This window comes from Octopus sinensis, unplaced genomic scaffold (genome assembly GCF_006345805.1).
Source record: "Octopus sinensis unplaced genomic scaffold, ASM634580v1 Contig10721, whole genome shotgun sequence".
NCBI classification, from domain to species: domain Eukaryota; kingdom Metazoa; phylum Mollusca; class Cephalopoda; order Octopoda; family Octopodidae; genus Octopus; species Octopus sinensis.
This window is the reverse complement of record NW_021832215.1, coordinates 15292-29720: the sequence shown is the minus strand read 5'-3', so window position 1 is coordinate 29720 and position 14429 is coordinate 15292. Positions and strand designations below refer to the sequence as shown.

Here is a 14429-nt window from a genome sequence, read left to right as displayed (position 1 = left end):
CAGTGGGACTGAACCCGGAACCATGTGGTTAGTTAGCAAGCTACTTACCACACAGCCACTTCTGCGCCTATATATATGTGCCTATATATATGTATATATATATGTGAAGGTGCATGACTCAGTGGTTAGACCGTTGATCTTATGATCATGAGGTTGTGAGTTTGAATCCCGGACTGGGCTGCATGTTGAGTTCTTGAGCAAGACACTTTATTTCACGTTGCTCCAGTTAACTCAGCTGTAGAAATGAGTTGCGACGTCACTGGTGCCAAGCTGTATCGGCCCCTTTGCCTTTCCCTTGGATAATATCAATGGTATGGAGAAAGGAGGCTGGTATGCATGGGGGACTGCTAGCCTTCCACAAACAGTCTTGCCCTGACTTGTGCCTCGGAGGGTAACTTTCTAGGTGCAATCCCATGGTCATTTGTGACCAAAGGGGGTCTCCACATATATATATATATATATATATATATATATATATCTATATATATATATATATATACATACACGTACATTTTTATCTGCTATTTCTAGCAAGTTACATGAAATTTATTTTTTTACTTGTTTCAGTCCCTGGACTGCAACCATACTGTAGCATTGCCTTGAAAATTACTGTTTTGTTTGTTCTTTGTTTCTTGTAGGATTGCGCTCCTTCCATCTGGCACATTCTGGACATAGAGAAATAACCTTATTGCTGTTGGTGGTGTTGCTGTTAACTTGTTAACTGTGGAAGTGGTGGTGGTGGTGGTGATGTCAGTTGTAACAGCTGATTGCAAAGGTAACAGATGAAGTGTGAAAACAGTGTTGATGATGAAAGTGGAGATGGTGGTAGTAGTGATGTAACTGAGAGCGGAGAAACACAACCGGTTTCTTCTCTTCAGTCAGGATCATCATTATCATCATATTCATCTTTATCGTCACCTTCATTATTACAGTTAACAGAGAAGCAGACCAAAATTCTTCAACAAGTAAGTAAACACCATTTACAACTATCTTATTTCTTGCTTCTTTCAGTCAGCGGACTGTGGCCCTGCTGGAGCAATGCTTTGAACAGTTTTATCAAACAAATCAACCCCACTACTCATTAGTATTTGTTCTACTGGTATCTCTTGCCAAACTGTTGAATTACAGGAATGTAAACAAGCCAACACTGGTTCTCAGGTGGATGGTGGGTGTAACCAAGATACACATGCATACATATTTGTGCACACACACACACACATGCACACGCATACACACGCACACCACACACACACTTTCACACATGCACACACACACACATCTTCATCAAAAGTCCACACAAAGGGGAAGCCCTTCAGCTTGCCAGCTCCTCTCAAATTAGCCAATCCATGCCAGCATGGAAAATGGATTTTAAATAAATGATAATGAGGTGCAGGAGTGGCTGTGTGGTAAGTAGCTTGTTTACCAACCACATGGTCATTGTTCTGGGTTCAGTCCCACTGCATGGCACCTTGGGCAAGTGTCTTCTACTATAGCCTCGGGCCGACCAAAGCCTTGTGAGTGGATATGGTAGATGGAAACTGAAAAGAAGCCCGTTGTATATATGTATACATATATATGCGTGTGTGTCTGTGTTTGTCCCCCTAGAATTGCTTGACAACCGATGCTGGTGTGTTTATGTCCCCGTTACTTAGCGGTTTGGCAAAAGAGATCGATAGAATAAGTACTGGGCTTACAAAAAGAATAAGTCCCGGGGTCGAGTTGCTCGACTATAGGCGGTGCTCCAGCATGGCCGCAGTCAAATGACTGAAACAAGTAAAAGAGTAAAGAGTAAATGAAGCTCCGCCTGATGTGTAATGTCAGTGTGCATAGACGAGAGACTGTGAGTGCCCTGAGAGAAAAGTTGGACATAAGAAGCATGGTGTGCAAGAGAGACGACTGCGCTGACATGGTCATGTGTTGCGTATGGATAAGGACAGCTGTGTGAAGAAGTGTCACACCCTAACAGTAGAGAGAACCTGTGGAAGAGGTAGGCCCAGAAAGACCTGGGATGAGGTGGTGAAGTATGACCTTTGAACATTGGGCCTCACAGAAGCGATGACAAGCAACTGAGACCTTTTAGAAATATTCTGTGCTTGAGAAGACCCAGCAAGCCAAATGAGACCATAACTGTGGGCTATGCTAGTGTCACATAACTGGTCCCTTTAAGAGTACCCTTCAGTCAATGGGCAATAAATTGTGCTTGAGAAAACCTGTTGATTGGCTCCCATGCCGGTGGTACACGAAAAGCACCATTTGAACATGGTCGTTGCTTGTGCCACCTGACTGGCTCCCATGCCAGTGGCACATAAAAAGCCCTCACTACACTCTTGGAGTGGTTGGCATTAGGAAGGGCATCCAGCTGTAGAAACCTTGCCAGATCAGATTGGAGACTGGTACAGCTTCTGGCTTGCTAGTCCTCTGTCAAACCGTCCAACCCATGCCAGCATGGAAAGCGGACGTTGAACAACAATGATGATGATGATAGGCATAGTAGTGGCTGTGTGGTAAGTAGCCTGCTTACGAACCACATGGTTCCAGGTTCAGTCCCACTGCGTGGCACTTTGGGCAAATATCTTCTACTATAGCCTCGGGCCGACCAAAGCCTTGTGAGTGGATTTGGTAGACAGAAACTGAAAGAAGCCCGTCGTATATGTGTATGTATATGTTTATGTGTCTGTGTTTGTGCCCCCCCCCTCAACATCTCTTGACAACCGATGCTGGTGTGTTTACGTCCCCGTAACTTAGTGGTTTGGCAAAAGAGACCGATAGAATAAGTACTGGTCTTACAAAGAATAAGTCTTGGGGGTCGATTTGCTCGACTAAAAGGTGGTGCTCCAGCATGGCCACAGTCAAATGGCTAAAACAAGTAAAAGAATAATAATAATAAGAGTAGGGGAAGTAGCAATATTGCGGGGAGGGGTAATAATAACAGTAATAAACATACTTAAGGTAACCTGATATGAAGCATTAATACTACCACGGGCCGACCAATGCCTTGTGAGTGGATTTGGTAGACGGAAACTGAAAGAAGCCTGTCGTATATATGTATATATATATGTACGTGTGTGTATATGTTTGTGTGTCTGTGTTTGTACCCATAGCATCACTTGACAACCGATGCTGGTGTGTTTACGTCCCCGTCACTTAGCGGTTCGGCAAAAGAGACCGATAGAATAAGTACTATGCTTACAAAGAATAAGTCCTGGGGTCGATTTGCTCGATTAAAAGGCGGTGCTCCAGCATGGCCGCAGTCAAATGACTGAAACAAGTAAAAGAGTGTCTGTGTTTGTGCCCCCCCCCCCGCCCCCGCTCAACATCGCTTGACAACCGATGCTGGTGTGTTTACGTCCCTGTGACTTAGCAGTTCGGCAAAAAGAGACCGATAGAATAAGTACTAGGCTTACAAAGAATAAGTCCTGGGGGGGGGGTCGATTTGCTCGATTAAAAGGCGGTGCTCCAGCATGGCCACAGTCACATGGCTGAAACAAGTAAAAGAGGTAGAGAGAGTATACACATAGAGGAATGAAAGTGGATATTAATGGGATTTGAACTGGTTACCTTCACCTTCACAAGTAGCCCTGTCGTTATCCCAGAAACCCCAGCAGGCAGAAGTACAAATGTGTGATTGTGTGAGATTAGCCTATCTTTCATTGGTCTCACTCATTGAACTTTAGAAGTGGTCTGATAGGGTTCACTTTATAGGTTGAGGCCCCTGGACCGATTTCATTGATAATGCATTGTCTTTAAAGTAGGTCACTCGGTACACCAGGAAACTTAACTACATAGACACACACACATCTACATAAAACAGACATACCATATGCTCACCATGTTCAAATACATATCTTTTTTTTTTTTTTTACTCTTTTTTACTTGTTTCAGTCATTTGACTGCGGCCATGCTGGAGCACCGCCTTTAGTCGAGCAAATCGACCCCCCCCCCCCCGAGACTTATTCTTTTGTAAGCCCAGTACTTATTCTATCGGTCTCTTTTGCCGAACCGCTAAGTGACGGGGATAAACACACCAGCATCGGTTGTCAAGCGATGTTGAGCGGGGGCGGGGGGGGGGGCACAACACAGACACTCTTTTACTTGTTTCAGTCATTTGACTGCGGCCATGCTGGAGCACCCCCTTTAATCGAGCAAATCGACCCCCCCAGGACTTATTCTTTTGTAAGCATAGTACTTATTCTATCGGTCTCTTTTGCCGAACCGCTAAGTGACGGGGGACGTAAACACACCAGCATCGGTTGTCAAGCAATGCTAGGGGGACAAACGCACACATGCATATATATATATACATATATACGACGGGCTTCTTTCAGTTTCCGTCTACCAAATCCACTCACAAGGCATTGGTCGGCCCAGGGCTATAGCAGAAGACACTTGCCCAAGATGCCACGCAGTGGGACTGAACCCAGAACCATGTGGTTGGTTAGCAAGCTACTTACCACACAACCACTCTTGCGCCTATGTATACACACATACAGCACATGGAAACATACATACTTGTATACATATCACATACAAATACATATATGCTTATAGGTGCAGGAGTGGCTGTGTGGTAAGTAGGTTGCTTACCAACCACAGGATTCTGGGTTCAGTCCCACTGCATGGCACCATGGGCAGGTGTCTTCTACAATAGTTTTGGGCCAACCAAAGCCTTGTGAATGGATTTGGTTGATGGAAACTGAAAGAAGCCTGTCGAATATATATATATATGTATCTGTGTGTGTATATGTTTGTGTGTCTGTGTGTTTATATATATATATATATATAAACACACACACACATATATATATATATGACGGGCTCCTTTCAGTTTCCGTCTACCAAATCCATATATATATATATATATGTGTGCATGTGTGTGTATATATATTATATATATGTATATATATATACATATTACATATATGTGTGTATATATATATAGTATATTATATATATATATATATATATATATTGTATATATATATACATATATGTGTGTATGTGTGTGTATATATATATATGTATATATATATATACATATATGTGTGTATGTGTGTGTGTAATATATATATTATATATATATATATATATATATATATATATACATATATGTGTGTGTGTATATATATATACATATATGTGTGTGTGTGTGTGTATGTGTGTATATATATATATTGGGTTGTCTGAAAAGTTCATGCCAATTTTTAAGGTGAAATTAAAAGACAAATCAAAATTGTACTACCAAATATTTATTCAACTACAATAAATATGAACCATTTTGTTGCACAACTTTCCTCCATCTTTCCTTAAACTTAAAGATTCCGTCTTCACAGAATTTCAGTGGTTTCTGGGTAAAGAACTCATTAAGGTGGGGTTTTTTTTTATGTCCTCCAAAGAATTAAAATTTTTGCCATGCAGATTATTTTGCAAGGACCTGGATAAATGAAATCCAAAGGGGCAATGTCTGGTGAATATGGCAGGTGGGGTAACGCATCCCAGCCAAGCTGCAACAATTTTTGATGGGCCACCAAAGAAACATGAGATCTGGCATTATCCTGATGGAAAACAACACCTTTCCTGTTCGCCAATTCTGTGTATTTTTCTTCAATTGATGCCTTTAAATCATCCAGTTTCAAGCAGTCCTTCTCAGACTTAACCCTTTCGATACCAAACCGGCTGAAACCGGCTCTGGATCTGACTACAAATGTCTTGTTTTCATAAGTTTTGAATTAAAATCTTCCACCAAACCTTAGTCACAATTTATGTTCCTAACACCAGCTTAATGATAACTAAGTTATTTTACTAAATTCTTTGTTATATTTAAAATTAATTGAAAGAAACTCAGAGCATCTCAACAGAAATACAGTAACGAAAGGGTTAATTGATTACTTGGTAGAAGCTCATAGTAGAGGGTTCCTTTCAAATCCCACCAGATGCAGAGCCTAACTTTCTTAAGATGAAGACCTGCTTTTGGGATGGCTAAAGATGGCTCAGGTCGCTTACCCCAGGATTTTTTTCACTGAACATTGTTGTAAAGGTTCCATTTTTCATCATCTGTCACAATTTGCTTCAAAAAGGGTGTATTTTCATTGTGTTTATACAGCAAATCACAGATAGAAATGTGATCCAAAAGATTCTTTTCCCTCAGATCATGTGGTGCCCAAACATCTTAGTGATTTGAGTACCCAAGCTTCATTAAGTGCTCATGAATGGTGGATTTTGATAAATTTAATGTTTCTGCCAATTCCCGTGTTGTGTGTCTTGATTTGGTCGTCATCTGAAGTGGTGGGGGTCTGCCTGAGCGTTCTTCATCGATAAGGCTACAATCACCAACTCTAAACTTAGCGAACCACTTCTGTACAACTCTGTCAGCTAAAGCATCTTCACCGTACACAGCACATATCTTTTTGATTGCATGCGAGACATTTTTGCCCTTACATCATCATCATTTAATGTCCACTTTCCATGCTAGCATGGGTTGGACGATTTGATTGAGGACTGGTGAACCAGATGGCTGTAATGTAATTTCTATTCAGGGAAGTGAAGATTAACAAGGAAAAAAATACACTCATCATCATCATCGTTTAACGTCTGTTCTCCATGCTAGCATGGGTTGGACGGTTCGGCCAGGGTCTGGGAAACTAGGAGGCTGCACCAGGCTCCAATCTGATCTGGCAGTGTTTCTACAACTGGATGCCCTTCCTAACACCAACCACTGAGAGTAGTGAGTGCTTTTACATGCCACCGGCACAAGGGCCAGTCAGGCGGTACTGGCAACGGCCACGCTCAAATGGTGTTTTTTATGTGCCAGTACTGCCTGAGTGTCCCTCATGCTGGTGGCACATAAAAAGCACCAATCCGATGGTGGCCATTGCTAGCCTCGCCTGGCACCTGTGCTGGTGGCACATAAAAAGCACCTACTACACTCTCAGAGTGGTTGGCGTTAGGAAGGGCATCCAGCTGTAGAAACTCTGCCAGATCAGATTGGAGTCTGATGCAACCATCTTGTTCGCCAGTCCTCAGTCAAATCGTCCAACCCATGCTAGCATGGAAAGCGGATGTTAAACAAAGATGATGTTATTCAGCAGTTAATTACTTCGTTTCATTTCTACACCTACAGCAATTAATTCACAGCAATTAATTTCTGCAGCAATTAATTCACACTGCAAAATTTATGTGCATCTGTTGTTAATTGCCGCATCTTCAGGGTGGAGTCAACTGCACTATTATGATAGAATCTAAATCAACTGCAAGTCCAGCCTAAGTCTGTCATACACATGGTGTTTTCATTGTTCCAAAAAATAGCCTAGATCCTGAAAAACTCTGCTGCTTAAAAACAAATGGCTGTCCCAGGAGTCTTAGTAGTCTGCTGACATAGACCATCCTTAAATGTCGAGTGGTAGTATTAATGCTTCATATCAGGTTACCTTAAGTATGTTTATTACTGTTATTATTACCCCTCCCCCCAATATTGCTACTTCGCCTACTCTTATTATTATTATTATTATTATTCTTTTACTTGTTTTAGTCATTTGACTGCGGCCATGCTGGAGCACCGCCTTTTTAGTCGAGCAAATCGACCCCAGGACTTATTCTTTGTAAGCCCAGTACTTATTCTATCGGTTTCTTTCGCCGAACTGCTAAGTCACGGGGACGTAAACACACCAGCATCGGTTGTCAAGCAATGCTAGGGGGACAAACACAGACACACACACACACATATATATATATATACACATATATACGACGGGCTTCTTTCAGTTTCCGTCTACCAAATCCACTCACTAGGCTTTGGTCAGCCCGAGGCTATAGTAGAATACACTTGCCCAAGGTGCCACGCAGTGGACTGAACCCGGAACCATGTGGTTGGTAAACAAGCTACTTACCACACAGCCACTCTTGTGGCTGTTCATTTTTTCCTTTCCATCCCCACCATCCTCCTCCAGACCGATTTTGGCCAATTTTTTTGGCACTTAAAATCTATGGGAGGAACCTTTTCGGCTTCCTCACCCCTGCATGTATTTATGTCTTTCAATATTTTTCTTCCTGCATTTTGTATTTTTGTTTGTTGTAATACTTAAGTTCAACAGATTATTGTACGTATATTTTCAGTTCTCCCCAAATTTTTCATTAGTTAACCTTGTGCTACACATAAGTCAAAGTCTGTGCGATGTTAGCTTCATTTATAGACTGAAATACTAGAGATTATAGATCAGAAGCCTTTATGCACCCATGATGATATTGGCCAAAAACAGCTCTATCGTCTACATGAAAGTTATCAGCCATTTCTTACATATGTTCAATACAATTGAAGTGAATAACTTTCAATATTCAGAGTACAATTTTGACAGCTTTTTTCAACCTAGTTAATGACGGGTGTTTCTGCTAGTAATTATTTAACCCTTTCATTACCAACCCTGCCAAAACCGCCTCTGGCTCTGTTGTACAAATGTCTTGTTTCCCTAAGTTTCGAATTAAAATCTTCCACCAAACATTAGTTACAATTTATGTTCCTAACACTAGCTGAATGATAACTAAGTTATTTTACTAAATTCTTTGTTATATTTAAAGTAATTGAAAGAAACACAGAGCATCTCAACAAAAATACGGTAACAAAAGGGTTAAAGTCACCATGATATTTTTGACCCTTTTGATACCAACTTGGCTCAAACTGCCCCTGGCTCTGTAGTACAAATGTCTTGTTTTCATAAGTTTTTAATTAAAAATCTTCCACCAAACCTTAGTCACAATTTATGATCCTGACACTAGCTGAATGATAACTAAGTTATTTTACTAAATTCTTTGTTATATTTAAAGTAATTGAAAGAAACACAGAAGATCTCTACAAAAATACGGTAACAAAAGGGTTAAAGTCACCATGATATTTTTGACCCTTTTGATACCAACTCAGCTGAAACCAGCTCTGGTTCTGTAGTACAAATGTCTTGTTTTCATAAGTTTTTAATTAAAAATCTTCCACCAAACCTTAGTCACAATTTATGATCCTGACACTAGCTGAATGATAACTAAGTTATTTTACTAAATTCTTTCTTATATTTAAAATAATTGAAAGAAACACAGAGCATCTCAAAATAAATACGGTAATGAAAGGGTTAAGACAGGGAAGAAAATACTTGTAGACTAATAGATGTAAGTATTTTCACTGATAAAGATATATCTGTAAAGGAATATGACAAAACAGATAAATATAAAGGACCTGGAAATTGAAATACAAAAGGTGTGGCGTCGTAAAGCAAGAACTACTGCTGTTATAGTAGGGACCCTAAGTATGATATAAAAAGGGATGTCAGAAACATTTAGATAACATCCCAGGAGAACCATATCTCAGAGAAATCCAAAATATTGTGCTGACAAGTACTGCCCACAACCTTACAAAAGCACTATTAATTTAAATGTCTTTGTTTTATTACAAGACTAGCAGTATTGCCCGGCGTTGCTCGGGTTTGTAAGGGAAATAACTATAAAGCATTTTTAGAGAGTTATAGCCAAAAAATAGAAAAAAATGGAAAAAAAATTATGAGAGTTAAAAAGGTCGAGTTGCGTCCCCTAGACATTCTGTGCTTTGTGTTTCTGATTCTCGACCCCATGTCGAATTTATCGATTTTTTTCAGAACTGGGGGGAACTTTTCAAAATTTTCGCTGCGTTAGTTTTGAATTATGACATTGGGCTATGTGTGTGTCAAGTTTCATCAGAATCGGTTGAAAGCCATGGTCAGGGTGAGGGTACAACCTGACAGACACACAGACACACACACAGACAAACTGCCGTTTATATATAGAGAGATATTAAGGTGGTGAGCTGGTAGAAATGTTAGCACACCAGGTGAAATACTTAGTGGTATTTCATCTGCCGTTATGTTGTGAGTTCAAGACTTAATACCTATGTCTGTCCTTGTTTGTCCCCTCATGTTTAGCCCCTTGTGGGTAATAAAAAAATAGGTATTTCATCTGTCTTTATGTTCCGAGTTCAAATGCTACCGAGGTCAACTTTGCCTTTCATCCTTCGGGGTCGATAAATTAAGTGCCAGTTGTGTACTGGGGTCGATCTAATTGACTGCCCCCTCCCCCAAAATTTCGGGCCTTGTGCCTAGAGTAGAAAAGATTACAAGAAGATATTTCACTACTGTCACTGCCACTTCCCTTTACCAAGAATTCATCTCTTATCCTTCACTCGCCCTAGGATGCTGGCTGTGTGTCGGCAAGTGATCGTAACAAATTGTAACAATGCAGATTAAAAGTAAATAATAATAATAATAATAATAATAATAATAATAATGATGATGATGATGATGATGATGATAATAATGATAATAATAATAGTAGTAGTAGTAGTAGTAATATAATAATAATAGTTATAATAATAATAATAATAATAGAGAAAAACATAAAATAGACATGACCCCATAAAGCAGCTGTTCCTAATTTTATTAATATTTTGTAATAATTTCATAATTTTCCCATGACTTCCTCTCTCTCCACTCCTTTCTGTCTACACACACACATTAACACAGATAAGTTATCACTCTTCACCACGAGACACTGTGTCCAGCTTAGTACATATTTGCAGATAACCCCATTCTTAGCACACACACAAGCACCTTCATGGTATCATCTCAGCTGTCAATCATTAGGCCTATATATATATATATATATATATATATATACATACATATGTGTGTGTGTGTGTGTATACATACATGTATGTATGTATGTGTATATATATATATATATATATACACAAACATATATATACATATACATACATATTTATATACATGCATATACATGAACTTGTCTGTATGAATATGGGCATATGACTTTGTAATTTGGCTAATTATACAATTTCCCATTACTCATGATTTCTCCATATCCATAAATATATATACATACATGCATACATAAACACATACATATGTATATATGTGTACGCATACATATACAAACATACATACGAAACCAAGGCCCAAACACACACACACACATACATTTACAGAACTACAAAAATATGTCAAGCCTTTCACTAATTGGCCAGCAGAGTGTATATATATATATATATATATATATATATATAGCAATATGACATATGAATGTGTGTGTGTGTGTGTGTGTATAATTGAGAGAAATGACCTCTATTAAGCAATTCAATAGTGAAAAACATTATCCATATTAAATAGAAAAAAATTTTAATTAAAATTTTTTCTATTTAATATGGATAATATGTTTCACTATTGAATTGCTTAATAGAGGTTATTTCTCTTAATTATATACATATATATTGTGAAATTTGACTTAGAATTGCTCACCCTAACCCTAACCCTAATTTTTCCCTGAAAGTTTGGAATTATATTCCCCACTATTATTCTATATACAGGAGTGGCTATGTGGTAAGTAGCTTGTTTACCAACCACATGGTTCCGGGTTCAGTCCCACTGCGTGGCACCTTGGGCATGTGTCTTCTACTATAGCCTCGGGCCGACCAAAGCCTTGTGAGTGGATTTGGTAGACGGAAACTGAAAGAAGCCTGTCGTAATATATATATATATATAAATAGGCAAAGGAGTGGCTGTGTGGTAAGTAGCTTGTTTACCAACCACATGGTTCCGGGTTCAGTCCCACTGCGTGGCACCTTGGGCAAGTGTCTTCTACTATAGCCTCGGGCCGACCAAAGCCTTCTGAGTGGATTTGGTAGACGGAAACTGAAAGAAGCCTGTCGTATATATATATATATATTATATATAATATATATATATAGACGCAGGAGTGGCTGTGTGGTAAGTAGCTTGTTTACCAACCACATGGTTCTGGGTTCAGTCCCACTGCGTGGCACCTTCAGCAAGTGTCTTCTACTATAGCCTCGGGCCGACCAAAGCCTTCTGAGTGGATTTGGTAGACAGAAACTGAAAGAAGCCCGTCGTATATATGTATATATATATGTATGCGTGTGTGTTTGTGTGTCTGTGTTTGTTCTCCTAGCATTGCTTGACAACCGATGCTGGTGTGTTTATGTCCCCATCACTTAGCGGTTCGGCAAAAGAGACCGATAGAATAAGTACTGGGCTTACAAAAGAATAAGTCCCGGGGTCGAGTTGCTTGATTAAAGGCGGTGCTCCAGCATGGCCGCAGTCAAATGACTGAAACAAGTAAAAGAGTAAAGAGAGTATACAAACACACACACACACACACGCACATATAGACAAACACAAGTGCTATTAAAGATAAATTTCCAAATTTCGGTTGGTAGGGATATACAGAATCCAAAAGGGTACCGTGATTGCATTTATTGGTTACTAGCAGTATCGCCCAGCGTTGCTCGGGTTTGTAAGGGAAATATGTATAAAAGCATTTTTAGAGATGTAAGGTATAATAGCCATCTCAATATGGCTAACCACAAAGGGGGGGATGTTACTGTAGCTTTTTACGTTCTGAGGTTTAATAATAAATTTTTAGAGAGTTACTTCCCTTATATATGCCAAAAATGCATTAAAAATGGGAAAAATTGATGGTAAATTTTTTTTTAAATCGTAGACTCATTGTAGACACGCACTAATACCCAGAAGGGCTCGATATGAATCACGACTATAAGATACCCGCTTTTGGTTAAACTGCACCGCAAAATGTGGGCGTAGTTAGGAATCTAAATCGTAGGAGACAGACACCACACAACCTCTCTTTTATATATAAAGATTAATGCCAGCTATCCTCAGTGAGTGTGTAAAAAGCTCCAGTTCTTTTGCTATACTAACCTCAGTCTATCTTCACATAGGTAAATCCATATTGCCCTATAGAGAGACTGCATGTTTTTGGCAGAGAAAATAATGAATTTGTAATAACGAAGAACAGAGATTTATATCAAGTTTTATTCAGCTGTTAATTACGTCTCTTCATTTCTGCACCTACCTATATTTCTGCAATAATTAATGCACACGGCCAAATTGGCATCTTTATGCGCATTTATTGTTAATTGCCATATTTATTATTAATTTGCTAAATTTATAATTAAATTAAATTTATTTAAATTTAAGGATATCATTAATTTTATTCCCAAATTGTTCTGTAATCCTTAGAATAACATTAATTTATGCAGAAATTCATATTTAATTACCCTCTTGACTTGCTATTATGAGCAACATTAAGAAGGTGGTGTGCTGGTAGAATCGTTAGCATGCTAGATGAAATGCTTAGGGGTATTTCACCCATCGTTACGTTCTGAGTTCAAATTCCACCGAAATTCACTTTGCCTGTCATCCTTTCCCCCAAAACGGCTGCCCTCATGGCAAAATATGACACCATTATTAACAATGTTAATACGTCATATACCCACGGGTATATGGCATAGTGGTTAAGAGCGCAGGAAACTAACCCCAAGATTAGTTTCAGTCATTTGACTGAGGCCATGCTGGAGCACCGCGTTTAGTCGAGCAAATCGACCCCAGGACTTATTTTTTGTAAGCCTAGTACTTATTCTATCGGTCTCTTTTGCCGAACCGCTAAGTGACAGGGATGTAAACACACCAGCATCAGTTTCAAGCGATGTTGGGGGGACAAACACAGACATGAAGGGCCTTCTTAAGTGCAACATAACGCCAAAGATCTTGGTCATGCCTTTGTGAGGCCCAACGCTTAAAAGGAGCTCAGCCACTTTGCCTTTGTGGGGCCCAACACTCGGAAGGGGCTTTTTACATGCCAGTTATGTGACATCAGTATCATCCACAACTATGGTTTCATTTGGCTTGGTGGGTCTTCTCAAACACAGCCAACTGGGCCAAATGATGCAGAAACTTACAAAAATACAGCCTAGATTAGTCAAAGAGATCCACTCCTTTTTTATTGCAAGACAATGCCAGACCACACATCGCAAAAATGACATTGGCAAAACTACAGGAGTTGGAGTTGGAAGTTCTCACTAGGTCTCGGTCACTAGTCATTGCCTCTATGAGGCCCAAAGTTCAAAGACCATGCTTCACCTTCTCATTCCATGCCTTCCTGGGTCTAACTCTACCACAGGTTCCCTCCACAGTTAGAGATCAGCACTTCTTTACACAACTGTCCTCGTCCATATGCATCACTTGACCACATATATATATATATATATACATAATATTAATTACAGACAAAACCACTATTTTGCAAAACAAACAAGGAAAGACTTAATCAATACATAAAATTTTAATAAAAAGTAAAAAAACCGCCACTACAATTGTTTCATGTCTTCAATGACAATCTTCAGGTGGATTTCCGATCTCGATATATACGCCAATATGTGTATAATTGAATAAGGGTAGAAATTGATATTAATCAATTAAAACCAGTGGCTGAGCATATTAAAAAAATCCGAAGATTAAAATATTTTTACATACAAAATTAAAGGATGACCACTAAAAGTGGACGGTCAATATGCTAGATATAGACGT

General features: G+C 39.3%; 1 protein-coding gene across 1 annotated transcript in view; it reads left to right on the top strand.

Moving 5' to 3' along the window:
- Nucleotides 1-622: 622 nt before the first annotated feature.
- Nucleotides 623-14429, top strand: part of LOC115228489 (SEC14-like protein 3) — a 29066-nt gene continuing 15259 nt past the window's right edge. The window contains exon 1 of the mRNA XM_029799061.2: nucleotides 623-965. Coding sequence (XP_029654921.2) covers nucleotides 783-965 — 183 coding nt within the window. The 5' untranslated portion in view covers nucleotides 623-782. The remainder of the gene's footprint in view (nucleotides 966-14429) is intronic.